The sequence below is a fragment of the Salvelinus alpinus genome, chromosome 23 (genome assembly GCF_045679555.1).
Source record: "Salvelinus alpinus chromosome 23, SLU_Salpinus.1, whole genome shotgun sequence".
Lineage (NCBI taxonomy): Eukaryota > Metazoa > Chordata > Actinopteri > Salmoniformes > Salmonidae > Salvelinus > Salvelinus alpinus.
This window is the reverse complement of record NC_092108.1, coordinates 16507477-16528727: the sequence shown is the minus strand read 5'-3', so window position 1 is coordinate 16528727 and position 21251 is coordinate 16507477. Positions and strand designations below refer to the sequence as shown.

Below are 21251 nucleotides of genomic sequence, written 5' to 3'. Positions count from 1 at the left end.
CACACACTGAGGGACACACACACTTGTACATACAGGCATGCATGCGCATGGGCAGATGGATACACATGCTTTTGCGTTGTTGGTGCAGTGACGTTTATCACCAGGGTTTTTTTAGGTTGACTCTGGCTGAGTATCATGAGCAGGAGGAGATCTTCAAGCTTCGCCTGGGACACCTGAAGAAGGTTGGTTTCACTATGAACACAAACATGTTTGTTAATAGTACTATTGTCCGAATCCCAAAATGAATAAGATTGACTGTCTGAGTAATGTGGTTGACTGTCTCTCAGGAGGAGGCTGAGATCCAGGCAGAGCTGGAGAGGTTGGAGAGGGTGAGGAACCTCCACATCCGAGAGCTAAAGAGGATCAACAATGAGGACAGCTCATCGTAAGTACAGGACAGGAAGACGCAATCATATACAGTGGGGAGAACAAGTATTTGATACACTGCCGATTTTGCAGGTTTTCCTACTTACAAAGCATGTAGAGGTCTGTAATTTCTATCATGGGTACACTTCAACTATGAGAGACGGAATCTAAAACAAAAATCCAGAAAATCACATTGTATGATTTTTAAGTAATTAATTTGCATTTTATTGCATGACATAAGTATTTGATACATCAGAAAAGCAGATCTTAATATTTGGTACAGAAACCTTTGTTTGCAATTACAGAGATCATACGTTTCCTGTAGTTCTTGACCAGGTTTGCACACACTGCAGCAGGGATTTTGGCCCACTCCTCCATACAGATCTTCTCCAGATCCTTCAGGTTTCGGGGCTGTCGCTGGGCAATACGGACTTTCAGCTCCCTCCAAAGATTTTCTATTGGGTTCAGGTCTGGAGACTGGCTAGGCCACTCCAGGACCTTGAGATGCTTCTTACGGCGCCACTCCTTAGTTGCCCTGGCTGTGTGTTTCGGGTCGTTGTCATGCTGGAAGACCCAGCCACGACCCATCTTCAATGCTCTTACTGAGGGAAGGAGGTTGTTGGCCAAGATCTCGCGATACATGGCCCCATCCATCCTCCCCTCAATACGGTGCAGTCATCCTGTACCCTTTGCAGAAAAGCATCCCCAAAGAATGATGTTTCCACCTCCATGCTTCACGGTTGGGATGGTGTTCTTGGGGTTGTACTCATCCTTCTTCTTCCTCCAAACACGGCGAGTGGAGTTTAGACCAAAAAGCTCTATTTTTGTCTCATCAGACCACATGACCTTCTCCCATTCCTCCTCTGGATCATCCAGATGGTCATTGGCAAACTTCAGACGGGCCTGGACATGCGCTGGCTTGAGCAGGTGGACCTTGCGTGCGCTGCAGGATTTTAATCCATGACGGTGTAGTGTGTTACTAATGGTTTTCTTTGAGACTGTGGTCCCAGCTCTCTCCAGGTCATTGACCAGGTCCTGCAGTGTAGTTCTGGGCTGATAACTCACCTTCCTCGTGATCATTGATGCCCCACGAGGTGAGATCTTGCATGGAGCCCCAGACCGAGGGTGATTGACCGTCATCTTGAACTTCTTCCATTTTCTAATAATTGCGCCAACAGTTGTTGCCTTCTCACCAAGCTGCTTGCCTATTGTCCTGTAGCCCATCCCAGCCTGTTGCATGTCTACAATTTTATCCCTGATGTCCTTATACAGCTCTCTGGTCTTGGCCATTGTGGAGAGGTTGGAGTCTGTTTGATTGAGTGTGTGGACAGGTGTCTTTTATACAGGTAACGAGTTCAAACAGGTGCAGTTAATACAGGTAATAAGTGGAGAACAGGAGGGCTTCTTAAAGAAAAACTAACAGGTCTGTGAGAGCCGGAATTCTTACTGGTTGGTAGGTGATCAAATACTTATGTCATGCAATAAAATGCAAATTAATTATTTAAAAATCATACAATGGGATTTTCTGGATTTTTGTTTTAGATTCCGTCTCTCACAGTTGAAGTGTACCTATGATAAAAATTACAGACCTCTACATGCTTTGTAAGTAGGAAAACCTTCAAAATCGGCAGTGTATCAAATACTTGTTCTCCCCACTGTAGAAGTCCTGACCCCAGCACTGTCTCCTGGTTCAAAACCCATCCCTAGTGCCTACCTATCCGTAGGCCAGTAGCTATAGTGTGGCTGACTGCCCAGTTCATACTTTCTAGGTATTCAAAAGATAATAATTGTAATATATGCCATTTAGCAGACACATTTATCCAAAGCAACTTTATGTGTGTATACATTTTATATATGGATGGCCCAAGCGGGAATCGAACCCACGACCCTTGGCGTTGCAAGCGCCATGCTCCACCGACTGAGCCACAGCTCTTGTAGGTGTTATTTGGGTAAACTATCCCTTTATGCTATAGGAAGCAGCCTGTTCAGTCTTTCTGTCTGTCTGTCAGGTTTAAAGACCACCCCACTCTGAATGAGAGGTACCTGCTGCTGTATCTGCTAGGCAGAGGAGGCTTCAGTGAAGTCTATAAGGTATGGATTGTCTGCTGGTATGTGCTTGTGAATTATTAGTAAGTGATTCTAGATCCATACTGTACCTGTGCTTGTGAGTGTTTGTCTGATGTGTGTTCTGTGTCTTCAGGCCTTTGACCTGTTTGAGCAGCGCTACGCAGCCGTTAAAATCCACCAACTCAACAAGAACTGGAGAGAGGAGAAGAAGGAGAACTACCACAAGTATGAGACGCAGAATTTACAACCAAGTTTACATCCAAGTTTTAAACGTTATTTGACCAGACTTGCTTACACACAATATTGTTTTCTGTCCCAGGCATGCCTGTAGAGAATACCGGATACACAAACAGCTGGACCATCCCAGAATAGTCAAACTCTACGACTACTTCTCCCTGGATACAGACACGTAAGTGACATTTTACCCCAAACCTAGTATAGTTCTTTCACATCAGTGCCGATGAAGGAGAGGAAGCCATTTTAGACTGTTGAGATGCCTCTTAGGTTATAGTTAATGGAGTCCATTGTCTTCTCTGTTTCTCTTGCTCACGCTCTTTCTCTGTTTTTCTCCTGTGGTGGAATTATTGTAATCAAAAGGAGAGACTTTTAGGTTTCTTCAAAACAATCTAACTTAATTATTTAATTAGTGCAGTAATGGAGCTGGTCGGTAATCACCCCTGGAGGTGATCACTGAGAACTCAACAAGCTGGTTTGAGCCACAGCCTTTTATAGCAAAGTCCATCCTCCTTCAATCTACATGACAAACAACAGATGTATGGAATGGGTCAAAAGGTTAAGATTTGTATGAAAGATGCTTATAATTCACAACAGAAAGTATCGGCTGTAAAAACTGTTCTCATTGTGTAGAAACCAGGGTCTGGCCCCGAGACATCTCCCTGGTATCACCCAAAGACATCATAAATCTCCTGTCAGTGTTGAATCTCCCAGAGGGCCACTTTCAGTTCACACAAACACAATAGAGTTATGAGAACCCTCTATTCTGTTGCAAAAACAACAATTTGATGCAATTACAGCATTATAACATAATCTTGCAATTTTGCTCTCACGCTTTCTCTTTCTGTCTCTTTCTCTCTGTCTTTAGGTTCTGTACGGTTCTAGAGTTTTGTGAGGGGAACGACTTGGACTTCTATCTGAAACAGAACAAGCTGATGTCAGAGAAGGAGGCGCGGTCTATCGTCATGCAGATAGTCAACGCCCTGCGATACCTCAACGAGATCAAACCCCCCATCATACACTACGACCTCAAACCAGGTACACACACACACCCGCTACGACCTCAAACCAGTTACACACACACCACAGGAGGCTGCTGAGGGGAAGACGGCTCATAATAATGTCTGGAACGGAGTAAATGGAATGGCATCAAACACCTGGAAACCATGTGTTGGATGTATTTGATACCATTCCACTGATTGCACTCTAGTCATTACCACAAACCCGTCCTCCCCAATTAAGGTGCCACCAACCTCCAGTGACACACACACTACAACCTCAAACCAGCCACACACATACACACACACTCGTTCACACAGTGACTCATGTTTGTGTAGGTGACATATACACATACTCAACCCACGCCTCTTGTCTGTGTAGGTAATATCTTGCTGGTGGATGGGACTGCATGTGGAGAGATAAAGATCACAGACTTTGGGCTGTCTAAGATCATGGATGATGACAACTATGGTGTGGATGGCATGGACCTCACCTCACAGGGAGCTGGCACATACTGGTGAGACACGGACACACACACACGACACACAACACATGACACACAAATAGTTGTATTAGGTTTTTTTCTATTGTATATTGCTTTCTTCATGTTTTCCTCTTGTCCAGGTACCTTCCCCCAGAGTGTTTTGTAGTGGGCAAGGAGCCTCCTAAGATCTCTAACAAGGTGGACGTCTGGTCGGTCGGGGTCATCTTCTTCCAGTGCCTCTATGGACGGAAGGTAAGCATTCACACTCATTAGGGTACCTCTGAAGTGTACTAATTTTATTTTTCTCAGTGATCAGGGCCTAAAATTAACACCTGCCAAATGCGGGTAGATTTTGGCATTGGCGGGTAAGATGTCTATTTCACCAGCCACGTTGGCGGGTGGTCAGGGCTTCACAGTTTGAGCATTTCACTCGCATTTGTGAATAAAAAAACGTTAATTATGATCAAATTTATAGTCAAATAAATACCGCAGTAGCTGTTTTCAAAGTATTTCTGCCGTTTTGTTTCATAGCTGGTAATTTAATCGCACAAAGTCAAAGAACTACGAATCCTATATAGCCTATCCCACATTGCGCTACAAAACTTCATGGCTGGGGGCACGTGAAGAGTTGGGTGAAAGATTCATTTTTAGAAGCATAAAAGTTGGTCTAATTTACTTAAAGCAAAAATCTACTGAAATGAGACTTTGTCCTTATGTTTCTTGGCTATTTCCATTGTTTTGTTCACAAGCGAGGTTGTTTTTCTATGTTTGAGTTTCTACTGTTAGGGAGAGAAGACAATGCTTCCACTAACTAGTCAAACTCAATCTCACAGGAACAAACATGACTGGAGGTTACCTCCCGCCCTTAAAGGGGCAGGTGAACATTTTTGTCTCATCTGTGACATTTCGGTTAAAAGACTGGTCACAAAAAATTAAATTAAACAATATACCACATTACTTCTTATTAATAATGCATTTATTGTTTTAGAAAGATTGCAAAGCATGCTCATCTGTAATTTTTTGTAAAATAATTTACCACAGTGGTTGGTGGATCAAAAGCTGAATTTTAGGCCCAGTCAGTGATACCTCAGTTTTGTTTTAACTGTGTGTGTGTTCATGCAGCCATTTGGCCATAACCAGTCTCAGCAGGACATCCTTCAGGAGAACACCATCCTCAAAGCCACCGAGGTCCAGTTCCCTGCCAAGCCCCAGGCCAGCACAGAGGCCAAGGTGACTCATACTCACTCTGAATTGTACACTCGTCAGGACATGTCTGAATGTGACTAGGACAGACAAAGCATGAGAAGCTGATCCATATTCTATAGATGAACTAACATCTCTCGCTCCATCTTTCTTCTCTATCTCTCCTTGTCAGGCGTTTATCCGGCGCTGTCTGGCCTACCGTAAGGAGGCTCGTTTCGACGTTCACCAGCTGGGCACTGACACGTACCTCCTCCCTCACATGAGACGCACCAACTCCTCAGGCTCCCTTCAGCCCGCCTCCTCCTCAATCTCCTCCTACTGACTGGCTGATGGACATGACTGACAGGCCCACCGGCCAATCCTATAGCAGAACTGATCCTAATATGGGAAATTGAGTGGTGTTGGGTATTCAGAATCCCCCAGCCACTGTGAAAGGGACGTGAATTTGTTTGGCTGAATAGAATGGAATGGATGACACGTGAGACAGGGAAAGAGAAAGACAGAGTGGAGGTGGAGACACTTTGCTAATGTTTCCAAGTAGCTTTGCAGAAACGTTGCACTTTGTTCTGATCTTGAAGGTGTACATGGTTTACAGAGAGAGAGAGAGAGAGAGGAAGGAAGAGAAGCTCTACCCCTTGTGCATGCCATTGGACATGCTGTGTCTGTTGCCATGGGGACTTAAGTGGGGCTAGGCCACACCCCTTGCTAGTGTTGAACTGGGCTCTTATTGGTGGAGAGGTAAACTGTAAACAAAAAGCAACACGTTTTGTTGTTTATTGGAATCCCCATCAGAAGTCCATTCCTAAATAGACCACTAGCTTCTACTATAGAAGGCACTTCCTGTAGATCTGAAGGGATTGGATAGGCATTAAACTATCTGCACCTTGTGCCTGGATAGGCCAAGTGGAATGTTCTCCATATTGCTTAGACCTCTGCAGTCAGTTCAGATCTACACCAGTATGTTGGTGCTAGAGATCGATTTGGGATGTGGCTTGAATCCCCAGAATAGATCAGTTGGTTTGCCAGACTCACAGTAAACCTTGGACTAAATTGCACTTCTAATCAAGATGATTTGGTTTCATGGACATGACTTCTTGAAATAGTCCTGGACTAAGGCTAAGCCTCAGTCCCAGACTGTCGGACAGAAGCTCATATTTAATATGTTCATAAAGTCACGTTTTTAGAACTTGAATCAAGAATGAAATCTACTCCTGGATGAATATAATCTGGCTGTGTGAAAGAAGTTGGTTTTAGGCAGTTTAGGTCCTCCGTGGATCCATCCCTCTACAATGTGCTGAGTGCTAGGCCTGTTCAGGCAATGAAGTCTGTTTAGCAGAACACAATGAAACCATATAAGGATCAGCGTTATTGTAAAGATTAAGGTTTCAATACTCAAATCATCTGGAGGAAATTCAATATACATTTCATGTGTAGGACTGACATATCTGCAATCTCAGTCTGTACAGAGGGTCAAACACACTCAATTGACTGAACTCTCACTAGGCAGTGCCCCGTTTGCACCTGTCTTCTCAAATAAATAAAAGACAAAACGCCTAGAAACATAATTCTCTTATTTCCCACTTTTCTTTGAAATTGTACCCTTCCCTTCCTCTGTTTTATTGTCTATTCTACCTTCACGTTTTCTATTCTAGATGGGAAATAACAGGTGAAACGTTGAGCACATGCAAGTTTCTCATGTATCCTTGTTCATTTGTGCTCCGAAAGGCATTTTTATTTTGCTGCTATATAGATGTGGCTTTTAGTTAAGATCTATCTGTATGAGATACCTCAGGTACAGATAGTGCAGACCCGTGCGAACAGGAACACTCTAGGGCCCTGAAGTGTATAGCCTACTCTTTAGGGGCCCTTTGAAGTGTACACTCCACTGTGGTGAGAAGAATAATGCTTCTGTATGCCAGGAGTTCCAATAACGTCAAAATGTTTTACCACAGCAATGTTTATTAGTAGTCTGGAAACCATGTGTCATATATATATATATATAAAGTTGTATAAAACTGTTCATGACATATATGAAGGAAAAGCGCAGTTTGATGAAGGCTCTCTTCTGTTCACTAACACTTTACTTGAAGTCTGTCATAAGGCCTGCGTAACACTGACATAACAGGTGTCATAAGGAGTTATTACAGCATATTGGTAGTGTGCCGAATGTAAAGTGTTTATATTGGAAGACTGTGGAGCGTTAAACAGACGACACTTGTGTTTCAGATTGGGCTTAGTGAGAACATCATGGCAGACCATAAAGCAGGAGCCACAGCAGTTCAACACCATGTAAACAGGTTTCACCACTGTCTGATACATACAGATACGAGAATGAATGGGAGGCAATGTCAGGTCCTGTCATTCATATGCAATAAAGATTGCCCTACCAAGGTCGCCGCCTTTGGTTTGTGTGCATAATGTCTCCCACAGACAACACACGTTTATCTATAAAAGTTTTTCCTGATCCAAGACTTGGATCGGTCAGATGCAGTAGTGGTCAGTTACACCTGATGAAAGCATGGCAGACAGATGCCATTTGTCAAAAGGCTGGGAGGTCAGTTACAACCATAGACTTGAATAACATCGCATCATTCTATCTGTTCCATTATGGCGTCTGTGAGCATCTCCATTTTGAACTAATCAACTTTCATCTACGAGATGGCAAAAAGGGTGCATACTGCCACCTAGAGTGTGTTGTTTGAACAGATAAAAAGCCAAGGTTGGAGATTTACTGCCACCTGGAGTTATGGACTGTTTCCTCACTAGTATAATTCATTGGCTGATCCCTCCTGATGACCTGGATGGAATAATGTGATCCTTCCTTAACCCATAGGAGGCCCCACCCAGTTGAAGTCCTCAATGGCGCTGCCTACACTAAAACAAGTCCTCTCTCTATAGTTACATGCTGGAAGATTGAAGAAGACTTCTTCAGCATGTTGTCTAGTGAGTATACACTCATCAGGAGAGAAAGGGGAAAATGTAAGGCTGTAGATTGAGTGATTAGGAGAGGAGTGTCAGGCCAGTCCAGGGGTATGTGATGGCGCAATGTCAGTCCAGTCCAGGGTTCTCCACTGTAGTCTTGTCTCTGGGTCCTCCTGGCTCTGAATGGACCTGAGCTCTAATGTCCATCTGGTTCCAGGTCCTTCTGAGCCCTTTCCTGCTCCTACTCCCAACGCTCTGGCTGCTCCTCCCCATTGCCACTGCAGAGCTCCCCGGCCCAGAGTCACTAGAGTCACCCTCCTCTGGAGGTTTGGAGCGGGATGATCGAGAGAGCTGTGGTGGGGAGAAATGATATTGCATAATATCACTATTACTGTAGTGACAGTTACATTATTACTATCACTTTTACTATTAATGTAGGCCTGCTAGTAGTTTAGTCATTGATTAATTAATCAACTACAAGCCTTTCTACATACTGTGTGTGTGGTTTAACGCTTACCTTTCTGATCCCCGTGATGGTGGTGAATGTTCCATGGTTGGGCTTACACCTGAAGTACCTGTTACCATGGAGACTGCCTTCATTTTCTCCACCTAAAGTTGAATTGGAGCAGGTGTTACCAGGGCTGGCTCCAGGAATAAGCAACATAAGTGGCCCCCCAAAGTAAGAAATGTATAAGTATTATTTAAAACATTAGAAGCTCAGTCGAGGTCTCAACATACTGTTGAGAGTTAAAATAGTAGAATACACAAGGTGCAAGTTCAATATGTGTTTGTGCATCAGTAATCTTTCTCTTATGTCAGTCACAAAGTCACTCACTTGCCATGTCAGCTAACAATTTGTAGATTGGTAAATTAGCCAGCTATCTAAACTTGTAATCATAGCCGAATACCGACCAGGCACGCAGGGCATGTGCCCAGAGGCCCTGAACTCCAAAGGACCCCCATTGAATTTGTTAGTCGCTCTCACTTTGATACACTACATCACCAAAAGCATGTGGACACCTGCTCATCGAACATCTCATTCCAAAATCATGGGCATTAATATGGAGTTGGTCCCACCTGTGTTGCCATAACAGCCTCCACTCTTCTGGGAAGGTTTTTCACTAGATGTTGGAACATTGCTGCAGGGACTTGCTTCCATTCAGTCACAAGAGCATTAGTGAGGTTGGGCGATTAGGCCTGGCTTGCAGTCGGCGTTCCAATTAATCCCAAAGCTGTTCGATGGGGTTGAGGTCAGGGCTCTGTGCAGGCCAGTTAAGTTCTCCCACACCGATCAACAAACCTCGCTTTGTGCACGTGGGCATTGTCATGCTGAAAGGAAGGAAAGGGCTTTCCCGAACTGTTGCCACAGAATCATCTAGAATGTTATTGCATGCTGTAGCGTTAAGATTTCCCTTCACTGCAACTAAGGGAACCATGAAAAACAGCCCCCAGACCATTATTACTCCACTATTATTACTTATTTATTTAATTTATTTGTTACATGCGCCGAATACGTAGACCTTATAGTGAAATGCTTACTTACAAGCCCTTAACCAACAATGCAGCTTTAAGAAAAATAAGTGTTAAGTAGAAAATAAAAGTATCAAATAATTAAACAGCAGCAGTAAAACAATAGTGAGGCTATATACAGGGGGTACTGGTACAGAGTCAATGTGGGGGGGCACAGGTTAGTCGAGGTAATTGAGGTAATATATAGGTAGAGTTAGTGACTGCATAGATAATAAACAAAGAGTAGCAGCAGTGTAAGAAGGGGGGGGGGGGGGGGGCAATGCAAATAGTCTGGGTAGTAGCCCTTTGACTAGATGTTCAGGAGTCTTATGGCTTGGGGGTAGAAGCTGTTTAGAAGCCTCTTGTACCTAGACTTGGCGCTCCGGTACCTCTTGCCGTGCGGTAGCAGAGAGAACAGTCTATGACTAGGGTGGCTGGAGTCTGACAATTTTTAGGACATTCCTCTGATACCGCCTGGTATAGAGATCTTGGATGGCAAGAAGGTTGGCCCCAGTGATGTACTGGGCCGTACGCACTACACTCTGCGGTCGGAGGCCAAGCAGTTGCTATACCAGGCAGTGATGCAACCAGTCAGGATGCTCTCGATTGTGCAGCTGTAGAACCTTTTGAGGATCTGAGGACCCATGCCAAATCTTTTCAGTCTCCTGAGGGGGAATAGGTTTTGTCGTGCCCTCTTTATGACTGTCTTGGTGTGTTTGGACAATGATAGTTTGTTGGTGATGTGGACACCAAGGAACTTGGAGCTCTCAACCTACTCCACTACAGCCCCATTGATGAGAATGGGGACGTGCTCGGTCCTCCTTTTCCTTAGTCCACAGTCATCTCCTTTGTCTTGATCACGTTGAGGGAGAGGTTGTTGTCCTGGCACCACACGGCCAGGTCTCTGACCTCCTCCCTATAGGCTGTCTCATTGTTGTCGGTGATCAGGCCTACCACTGTTGTGTCATCGGGAAACTTGATGAGTGTTGGGGTCGTGCCTGGCCATGCAGTCATGAGTGTACAGGGAGTGCAGGAGGGGACTGAGCACGCACCCCTGAGGGGCCCCCGTGTTGAGGATCAGCGTGGCGGATGTGTTGTTATCTACCCTCACCACCTGGGGGCGGCCCATCAGGAAGTCCAGGATCCAGTTCCAAAGGGAGGTGTTTAGTCCCAGGGTCCTTAGCTTAGTGATGAGCTTTGAGGGCACGATAGTGTTAAACGCTGAGTTGTAGTCAATGAATAGCATTCTCACATAGGTGTTCCTTTTGTCCAGGTGGGAAAGGGCAGTGTTGAGTGCAATAGAGATTGCATCATCTGTGGATCTGTTGTGTCGGTATGCAAATTGGGTGGGTCTAGGTTTTCTGGGATAATGGTGTTGATGTGAGCCATGACCAGCTTTTCAAAGCACTTCATGGCTACAGATGTGAGTGCTACGGGTCGGTAGTCATTTAGGCAGGTTACCTTAAGTGTTCTTGGGCACAGGGACTATGGTTGTCTGCTTGAAGCATGTTGGTATTACAGACTCAGTCAGGGACAGGTTGAAAATGTCAGTGAAGACACTTGCCATTTGGTCAGCGCATGCTCAGAGCACACGTTCTGGTAATCCATCTGGCCCTGTGAATGTTGACCTGTTTAAAGGTCTTACTCACATCGGCTGTGGAGAGCGTGATCACACAGTCGTCCGGAACAGCTGATGCTCTCATGCATGTTTCAGTGTTACTTGCCTCGAAGCGAACACAGAAGTAATTTAGCTCATCTGGTAGACTCGTGTCACTGGGCAGCTTGCGGCTGTGCTTCCATTTGTAGTCTGTAGTAGTTTGCAAGCCTTGCCACATCCGACGATCATCAGAGCTAGTGTAGTACGATTCAATCTTAGTCCTGTATTGACGTTTTGCCCATTTAATGGTTCGTCGGAGGGCATAGCGGAATATCTTATAAGCTTCCGGGTTGGAATCACGCTCCTTGAAAGCGGCAGCTCTACCCTTTAGCTCAGTGCGGATGTTGCATGTAATCCATGGATGACGTCATTGATGCACTTATTAATGAAGCTAGTGACTGATGTGTACTCCTCAATGCCGTTGGAAGAATCCCGGAACTTATTCCAGTCTGTGCTAGCAAAACAGTCCTGTAGCTTAGCATCTGCCTCATCTGACCACTTTTTTATTGACCGAGTCACTGGTGCTTCCTGCTTTAATTTTTGCTTGTAAGCAGGAATCAGGAGGATAGACTTATGGTCAGATTTGCCAAATGGAGGGCGAGGGAGATTTTTGTAAGCATCTCTGTGTGTGGAGTAAAGGTGGTCTCGAGTTGTTTCCCTCTGGTTGAACATTTAACAAGCCGGTCGAAATGAGGTAAAACAGTTTCCCTCATTGAGTGCGGTCTTAGTGCCAGCATCGGGTTGTGGTAGTAAATAGACGGCTACGAAGAATATAGATAAACTCTCTTGGTAAATAGTGTCGTCTACAGTTTATCATGAGATACTCTACCTCAGGTGAGTAACCCTAACCCTAACCCTAACCCTAACCCTAACCCACCAGCTGTTGTTTACAAATATACATAGACCACCAACCCCTTGTCTTACCAGTGGCCGCTGTTCTATCCTGCTGAAAAAGCGTAAAACCCACCAGCTGTATGTTATTCATGTCGCTGTTCAGCCACAACTCGGTGAAACATGAGATATCACCGTTTTTAATGTCTCGTTGGTAGGATATACGTGATCGTAGTTAGTCTATTTTATTATCCATTGATTGTACGTTGGCTAATAGGACCGATGGTAAAGGGAGATTACCCACTCGCTGTCGGATCCTTACAAGACACCCAGACCTTCGTCCCCAATATCTCTGTCTCTTTCTCCTGCGAATGATGGGGATTAGAGCCTTGTCGGGCGTCTTAAGTAAATCCTTTGTGTCCGACTTGTTAAAGAAAACGTGTTCCTCCAGTACGGGGTGAGTAATCGTTGGCCTGATATCTAGAAGCTCTTTTCGGCCATAAGACACAGTGGCAGAAACATAATGTACAAAATAAGTTGCAAAAAAACACATTAGCACAATTGGTTAGGGGACCGTAAAACGGCAGCCATCTCCTCCAGTGCCATTCATTATGCATTGGGGCAGGTAGTGTTCTCATGGCATCCGCCAAACCCAGATTTGTCCGTCGGACAGCCAGATGGTGAAGCGTGATTGATCACTCCAGAGAACACATTTCCACTGCTCCAGAGTCCAATGCCGTGAGTTTTACACCACTCCAGCCGACGCTTGGCATTGTGCATGGTGATCTCAGGCTTGTGTGCGGCTGCTCGGCCATGGAAACCTATTTTAAGATGCTCCTGACAAACAGTTATTGTGCTGACGTTGCTTCCAGAGGCAGTTTGTAACTCGGTAGTGAGTGTTGCAGCCAAGAACAGACACTTTACACACTTCAGCACTCTGCGGTCCCGTTCTGTTAGCTTGTGTGGCCTAATACTTTGCGGCTGAGCCGTTGTTGCTCCTAGATGTTTCCACTTCACAATAACAGCACTTATAGTTGACCGGGGCAGCTCTAGCAGGGCAGAAAATTTGACGAACTGACTTGTTTTGCCCACGTGGTGGTGGCGGGTCCCCAAAAGGCTAGAGCCAGCCCTGGGTACTACCACAGACAAAAGGGGGAACCCAGACACATCACAAGGGGTATAAATCTGAAGCATCTGTTTAGAACCCCCACTCACCACCAAATATTGTGATGAGAGGAAGTCTAGTGGCGGGAAGTGGGAGGAGATGGAGCTAGATGAAACTTGACCGACATTGAATGTTTCATCGATGATAAAATTAGCACAATCTCAAGACAGTTTTCTGTTTACAAAACGAGAATCTGTTATGAACTGAGAGCAAAGTTTTATAGACTTGACCCTTTACCAACGTTTAAAAAAAAATTGCGCTGTTTAGAAGTAGTGCAAGGGTGAATTGAGTTATTGCACACCCACACTTCAGAGTAGGCGTTCCCTAATGGAAATATGCTTGCTAAAATGCACCAATAGGATCTCACTTGTGCTTGGCTCTGCCCACCTTCTTGCTTGTTCTGCCCACTATGCTTCATTTGCTCCCATTGGAAATGACCCCAATGATAAGTCTTGGGTTAGGGCTAGGTTCAATCAGATTGACAATTTTTACATCCACATAGCGTTGTTTTGGCTGTGTGTGGTGGTAGAACTGCATTAGAGCTGTCAAACCCACAAGCGGCTCGTTGCGTTACCTTATCACGGATACTGCCGTTGGAATGCCACGAAACCACACACGGCTATAATCTGACAAATCCCAAACAGCTGCATTAGAAGTTCATGCAGCCTCATTACAAGTTCAAACACTCCAACTTGACTGATAAATCCCCCCCCCCCCCCCCCCATCCAAATGAACATCAAATCAAATGTTATTGGTCGTATAAACATATTTAGCAGATGTTATTGCGGGTGTAACGAATTGCTTGTGTTCCTAGCTCCAACAGTGCAGTAGTATCTAACAATACACATCAATACTCACAAATCTAAAAAATAAAAGGTAATTAAGAAATATAGGACGAGCGATGTCGGAGTATGTATATACAGTTGAAGTCGGAAGTTTACATACACTTAGGTTGGAGTCATTAAAACTCCTTTTTTAACCACTCCACGAATTTATTGTTATCAAACTATAGTTTTGGCAAGTCGGTTAAGACATCTACAACACAAGTAATTTTTCCAACAATTGTTTACAGACAGATTATTTCACTGTATCGCAATTCCAGTGGGTCAGAAGTTTACATACACTAAGTTGACTGTGCCTTTAAACAGCTTGGAAAATTCCAGAAAATGATTTGCATACACCTTAGCCAAATACATTTAAACCCAGTTTTTCACAATTCCTAACATTTAATCCAAGTAAAAATTCCCTGTTTTAGGTCAGTTAGAATTACCACTTTATTTTAAGAGTGAAATGTCAGAATAATATTAGAGAGAATGATTTATTTAATCTTTTATTTCTTTCATCACATTCCCAGTGGGTCAGAAGTGTCCTTACACTCAATTAGTATTTGGTAGCATTGCCTTTAAATTGTTTAACTTGGGTCAAACGTTTCAGGTAGCCTTCCAAAAGCCCACCAAAATAAGTTGGGTGAATTTTGGCCCATTCCTCCTGACAGAGCTGGTGTAACTGAGTCAGGTTTGTAGGCCTCCTTGCTCGCACACGCTTTTTCAATTCTGCCCTCACATTTTCTATAGGATTGAGGTCAGGGCTTTGTGATGGCCACTCCAATACCTTGACTTTGTTGTCCTTAAGCCATTTTGCCACAACTTTGGAAGTATGCTTTGGGTCATTGTCCATTTGGAAGACCCATTTGTGACCAAGCTTTAACTTCCTGACTGATGTCTTGAGATGTTGCTTCAATATATCCACATAATTGTCCTACCTCATGATGTCATCTATTTTGTGAAGTGCACCAGTCCCTCCTGCAGCAAAGCACCCCCACAACATGATGCTGCCACCCCCATGCTTCACGGTTGGGATGGTGTTCTTCGGCTTGCAAGCCTCCACCTTTTTCCTCCAAACAAAACGATGGTCATTATGGCCAAACAGTTCTATTTTTGTTTCATCAGACCAGAGGACATTTCTCCAAAAAATACAATCTTTGTCCACATGAGCAGTTGCAAACCGTAGTCTGGCTTTTTTATGGCTGTTTTGGAGCAGTGGCTTCTTCCTTGCTGAGCGGCCTTTCAGGTTATGTCGATATAGGACTCGTTTTACTGTGGATATAGATACTTTTGTACCGGTTTCCTCCAGCATCTTCACAAGGTTGTTTGCTGTTGTTCTGGGATTGATTTGCACTTTTCGCACCAAAGTACGTTCATCTCTAGGAGACAGAACACGTCACCTTCCTGAGCTGTATGACAGCTGCGTGGTTCCATGGTGTTTATACTTGCGTACTATTGTTTGTACAGATGAACGTGGTACCTTCAGACATTTGGAAATTGCTCCCAAGGATGAACCAGACTTGTGGAGGTCTCCAATTTATTTTCTGAGTTCTTGGCTGATTTCTTTTCATTTTCCCATGATGTCAAGCAAAGAGGCACTGAGTTTGAAGGTAGGCCTTGAAATACATCCACAGGTACACCTCCAATTGACTTAAATTATGTCAATTAGCCTATCAGAAGCTTCTAAAGCCATGACATAATTTTCTGGAATTATCCAAGCTGTTTAAAGGCACAGACAACTTAGTGTATGTAAACTTCTGACCCACTGGAATTGTGATACAGTGAATTATAAGTTAAATAATCTGACTGTAAACAATTGTTGGAAAAATGACTTGTGTCATGCACAAAGTAGATGTCCTAACCGACTTGCCAAAACTACAGTTTGTTAACAAGAAATTTGTGGATTGGTTGAAAAACTAGTTTTAATGACTCCAACCTAAGTGTATGTAAACTTCCGACTTCAACTGTATGTATATATATATATATATATATATATATATATATATATATATACACATATATATATGTGATGTATAGACAGTATATGGTCCAGATAATCTGGACCCTTTCTTTCTAAAACTATCTGCTGAAATTGTTGCCACCCCTATTACTAGCCTTTTCAACCTCTCTTTCGTGTCGTCTGAGATTCCCAAAGATTGGAAAGCAGCTGCGTTTATCCCCCTCTTCAAAGGGGGGGACACTCTTGACCCTAACAGCTACAGACCTATATCTATCCTACCCTGCCTTTCTAAGGTCTTCGAAAGCCAAGTCAACAAACAGATTACCGACCATTTCGAATCCCACCATACCTTCTCCGCTATGCAATCTGGTTTCAGAGCTGGTCATGGGTGCACCTCAGCCACGCTCAAGGTCATAAACGATATCTTAACCGCCATCGATAGGAAACAATACTGTGCAGCCGTATTCATTGACCTGGCCAAGGCTTTTGACTCTGTCAATCACCACATCCTCATCGGCAGACTCGACAGCCTTGGTTTCTCTAATGATTGCCTCGCCTGGTTCACCAACTACTTCTCTGATCGAGTTCAGTGTGTCAAATCGGAGGGTCTGTTGTCCAGGCCTCTGGCAGTCTCTATGGGGGTCCCACAGGGTTCAATTATTGGACCGACTCTCTTCTCTGTATACATCAATGATGTCGCTCTTGCTGCTGGTGATTCTCTGATCCACCTCTACGCAGACGACACTATTCTGTATACTTCTGGCCCTTCTTTTGACACTGTGTTAACAACCCTCCAGGCGAGCTTCAATGCCATACAACTCTCCTTCCGTGGCCTCCAATTGCTCTTAAATACAAGTAAAACTAAATGCATGCTCTTCAACCGATCGCTGCCTGCACCTGCCCGCCTGTCCAACATCACTACTCTGGACGGCTCTGACTTAGAATATGTGGACAACTACAAATACCTAGGTGTCTGGTTAGACTGTAAACTCTCCTTCCAGACTCACATCAAACATCTCCAATCCAAAGTTAAATCTAGAATTGGCTTCCTATTCCGCAACAAAGCATCCTTCACTCATGCTGCCAAACATACCCTTGTAAAACTGACCATCCTACCAATCCTCGACTTCGGTGATGTCATTTACAAAATAGCCTCCAAAACCCTACTCAATAAATTGGATGCAGTCTATCACAGTGCCATCCGTTTTGTCACCAAAGCCCCATATACTACCCACCACTGCGACCTGTACACTCTCGTTGGCTGGCCCTCGCTTCATACTCGTCGCCAAACCCACTGGCTCCAGGTCATCTACAAGACCCTGCTAGGTAAAGTCCCCCCTTATCTCAGCTCGCTGGTCACCATAGCAGCACCTACCTGTAGCACGCGCTCCAGCAGGTATATCTCTCTGGTCACCCCCAAAACCAATTCTTCCTTTGGCCGCCTCTCCTTCCAGTTCTCTGCTGCCAATGACTGGAACGAACTACAAAAATCTCTGAAACTGGAAACACTTATCTCCCTCACTAGCTTTAAGCACCAGCTGTCAGAGCAGCTCATAGATTACTGCACCTGTACATAGCCCATCTATAATTTAGCCCAAACAACTACCTCTTTACCTACTGTATTTATTTATTTATTTTGCTCCTTTGCACCCCATTATTTCTATCTCTACTTTACACTTTCTTCCACTGCAAACCAACCATTCCAGTGTTTTTATTTTTTTTACTTGCTATATTGTATTTACTTCGCCACCATGGCCTTTTTATATTTTTATTTGTTTATATATATATTTTGTTTGCCTTCACCTCCCTTATCTCACCTCACTTGCTCACATTGTATATAGACTTATTTTTCACTGTATTATTGACTGTATGTTTGTTTTACTCCATGTGTAACTATGTGTTGTTGTATGTGTCGAACTGCTTTGCTTTATCTTGGCCAGGTCGCAATTGTAAATGAGAACGTGTTCTCAATTTGCCTACCTGGTTAAATAAAGGTGAAATAAAATAAAATAAATAAAATGGATAGAATATGTAGTATATCTGAAGAACACATGGATAGAATAGTATATGTACAGCAATAGTTAATTAGGTTTGCCTTGACGAGAATACAGTACATACATATGAAATGGATAAAATAGTATGTAAACATTATTAAAGTGACCAGTGATTCCATGTCTATGTACATAGGGCAGCAGCCTCTAAGGTGCAGGGTTGAGTAACCGGGTGGTAGCTGGCTAGTGACAGTGACCAAGTTCAGTGCAGGGTACTGGGTGGAGGCCGGCTAGTGATGGTTATTGAACAGTGTGATGGCCTTGAGATAGGATCTGTTTTTCAATCTCTCATGTACCAGCTTTGATGCACCTGTTCTGACCTCGCCTTCTGGATGGTAGCGGGGTGAACAGACTATGGCTTGGGTGGCTGAGGTTTTGATGATCTTTTTGTCCTTCCTGTGACACCGGGTGCTGTATGTGTCCTGGAGGGCAGGCAGGCAGTGTGCCCCCGATGATGCATTGGGCAGACCGCGCTACCCCCGGGAGAGCCCTGTGGTTGCGAACGGTGCAGTGGCCGTACCAGGCGGGGATACAGCCCGACAGGATGCTCTCAATGGTGCACCTGTAAAAGTTTGTGAGGGTCTGCCTTAGGGGCCAAGTCCAATTTCTTCACCATTCCTAGGATGAAGGTGCTGTTGAGCCTTCTTGTCCACGCTGTCTATGTGGGTGGACCATTTCAGATTGTCAGTGGTGTACGCCCAGGAACCTGAAGCTTTCCACCTTCTCCACTGCAGCCCCGTCAATGTGGATGGGGGCATGCTCCCTCTGCTGTCTACTGAAGTTCACGATCAGCTTCTTCATTTTGTTGACGTTGAGAGAAAGGTTATCTTCCTGGCACCACTCTGCCAGGGCCCTCAATTCCTCCCTGTAGGCCGTCTCGGCGTTGATGGTAATCAGGCCTACCACTGTTGTGTCGTCTGTAAACTTGATGATTGAGTTGGAGGTTGGCCTCCAACCGCGTGCATGGCCACGTGGTCATGGGAGTACATGAGAGGCTGAGCACGCACCGTTGTAGGGCCCCCGTGTTGAAGATCAGTATACTGGAGGTGTTGTTGCGTACCTTCGTCACCTGGGGGAGGCCCGTCAGGAAGTCCAGGACCCAGTTGCACAGGGCGGGGTTCAGACCTAGGGCCCGAGCTTAATGAGCTTGGAGGGTACTATGGTGTTGAATGCTGAGCTACAGTCAATGAACAGCATTCTTACAGGTATTCCTCTTGTCCAGATGGGAAAAGGCAGTGTGCAGTGCGATGGCACTCCAGTGTTAATCTGCTAAATTGTAATTATTCGATTTATTGCCTACCTCATGCCTTTTGCACACATTGTATATAGATTCTCTTTTTTTCTACCATGTTATTGACTTGTTTATTGTTTACTCCATGTGTAACTCTGTGTTGTCTGTTCACACTGCTATGCTTTATCTTGGCCAGGTCGCAGTTGCAAATGAGAACTTGTTCTCAACTAGCCTACCTGGTTAAATAAAGGTGAAATAAAAAAATAAATAAAAAAATGGCGATTGCATCGTCTGTGGATCTATTGAGGCGGTATGCAAATTGCAGTGGGTCTAGGGTGCATGAAAACATGCATTAGCCTAACATCAATGGTTTGATATTTGAGAATAATTATTTCTAACATCGATAGAGCCTAAACTTTCTAGCACTGTTTTTGAACTGACGCAGTAGGGATAATAAGGGAGTGGTTTGTGACAGACAAGAGCAGCCGCTCACCTATATGTCAGCTCATACCACAGTTACACCTCCAACACCGCCAAAACATCTGCTATGCGGATGTCGACCAATGCTGGTTAATGCTCGATCTGATTGAATCCAGAGAATGCCAGACATTCACACACACACTGCGCACACACAAACTCACTGGATGTGTCCAATTCCACTCCGATATAGATGTCTGTAGACTCAGTGTTTTCCAGTGGTCCGATAAACCTCACAGCTCCTCTTCTCCTCTCCTCTCCTCGCCTCCTTCTCTCCAGCACTACACGGTCATTCACACACAGACGGTGCTTCTTCCTGATATGCACATGCATGCACGAACAGACATACGCACCACACACAGTTAAGTTCTTTAAATCACAATTATTGTGAAATGAGTCATTAATACAGTATAATACGGTAATAAACAGAAGAGAAACTAAAGCAAGAATAGAAGTGTACCTGGTGGTTAATGCCCTGGGGTCCAGCCCCCCTGCTGCTTGGACTGTGGACGAGGAGTCAGGACAGTCTGGGGCCAGACACCACCTCTCCTCCTCTTTTGTCTCGTCCATCTCTCCCCTCAGAGGTCCACATGAGGCACTTCTCCTTAGGACTTTCTCTCTTTTCTGCTCACAAACAACAATATCAATGACCACAAACAAACCACCACAAAAACAGCTCATCATAAAGGCTGTGACATCCTCATGTGTCCATTGTGAAGTATGATAATGAGGTCCAACCTTCAGCGTGTGTTTTCGGTCCGATGTCTGTCCACCCTGCTCAGACGACAGGTTGCCCTTCTCCCTCCTCCTGACTGAAACACAAACACACACAATGTCCTGACATGGTGAGCACACAGCAAAGCCAGACTGAAGCTTCACATTCTCCTTGGTCATAATTTCCATGAATAAAACAGACATTCCAATTCAAAGCACTGCTTCATTATGTAAAACGATTGACACCTCTTTCTCTGGGAATGCTGCCACTATGGGAGGAGTGAGGCATGATGGGTAGGGGTTGTGATCCCAGAGCTTCTACAGAGGGTAGAATAAGACTGTTGTTGTCTTCTTGTCTCCTTTCTCCCCCTCTGGTCTTCCCCCTCTCATCTCCTCTCCTGCCTTCCTTTCCTCTCCTCTCATCTTCTCCTGGATCCTCCTTCTCATACTCTTTCACACAGGGCAGAACTGCTGTCTGACACACAGAGAGAGAGGGTGGGGTTGTTTGTGTGTATATGTTCACGTGAGTGTTGACTTGTGAGAGAGATAATGTGTGT

General features: G+C 44.5%; 2 protein-coding genes across 3 annotated transcripts in view; one reads left to right on the top strand and one right to left on the bottom strand.

Annotated features, from left to right (window-relative positions):
- The window catches only part of LOC139550351 (serine/threonine-protein kinase tousled-like 1-B), a 19494-nt gene extending 11747 nt beyond the window's left edge, over nucleotides 1-7747 (top strand). For both annotated transcript variants that reach the window (XM_071361201.1, XM_071361200.1), the window contains 10 exons: nucleotides 116-182; nucleotides 288-385; nucleotides 2376-2457; nucleotides 2567-2658; nucleotides 2753-2842; nucleotides 3536-3705; nucleotides 4048-4183; nucleotides 4291-4402; nucleotides 5273-5380; nucleotides 5526-7747. In XM_071361201.1, the coding sequence (XP_071217302.1) occupies nucleotides 116-182; nucleotides 288-385; nucleotides 2376-2457; nucleotides 2567-2658; nucleotides 2753-2842; nucleotides 3536-3705; nucleotides 4048-4183; nucleotides 4291-4402; nucleotides 5273-5380; nucleotides 5526-5675 (1105 nt within the window). In that variant the 3' untranslated portion in view covers nucleotides 5676-7747. The remainder of the gene's footprint in view (nucleotides 1-115; nucleotides 183-287; nucleotides 386-2375; nucleotides 2458-2566; nucleotides 2659-2752; nucleotides 2843-3535; nucleotides 3706-4047; nucleotides 4184-4290; nucleotides 4403-5272; nucleotides 5381-5525) is intronic.
- Nucleotides 7219-21251, bottom strand: LOC139550354 (tubulin-folding cofactor B-like). Its single transcript, XM_071361210.1, has 6 exons — nucleotides 20941-21251; nucleotides 20719-20792; nucleotides 20441-20604; nucleotides 20145-20296; nucleotides 8793-8884; nucleotides 7219-8626 (listed from the first exon to the last, which is right to left on the bottom strand). Exons 1-6 carry the CDS (start codon nucleotides 20981-20983, stop codon nucleotides 8402-8404), a joined length of 750 nt encoding a protein of 249 aa, XP_071217311.1. The 5' UTR covers nucleotides 20984-21251; the 3' UTR covers nucleotides 7219-8401.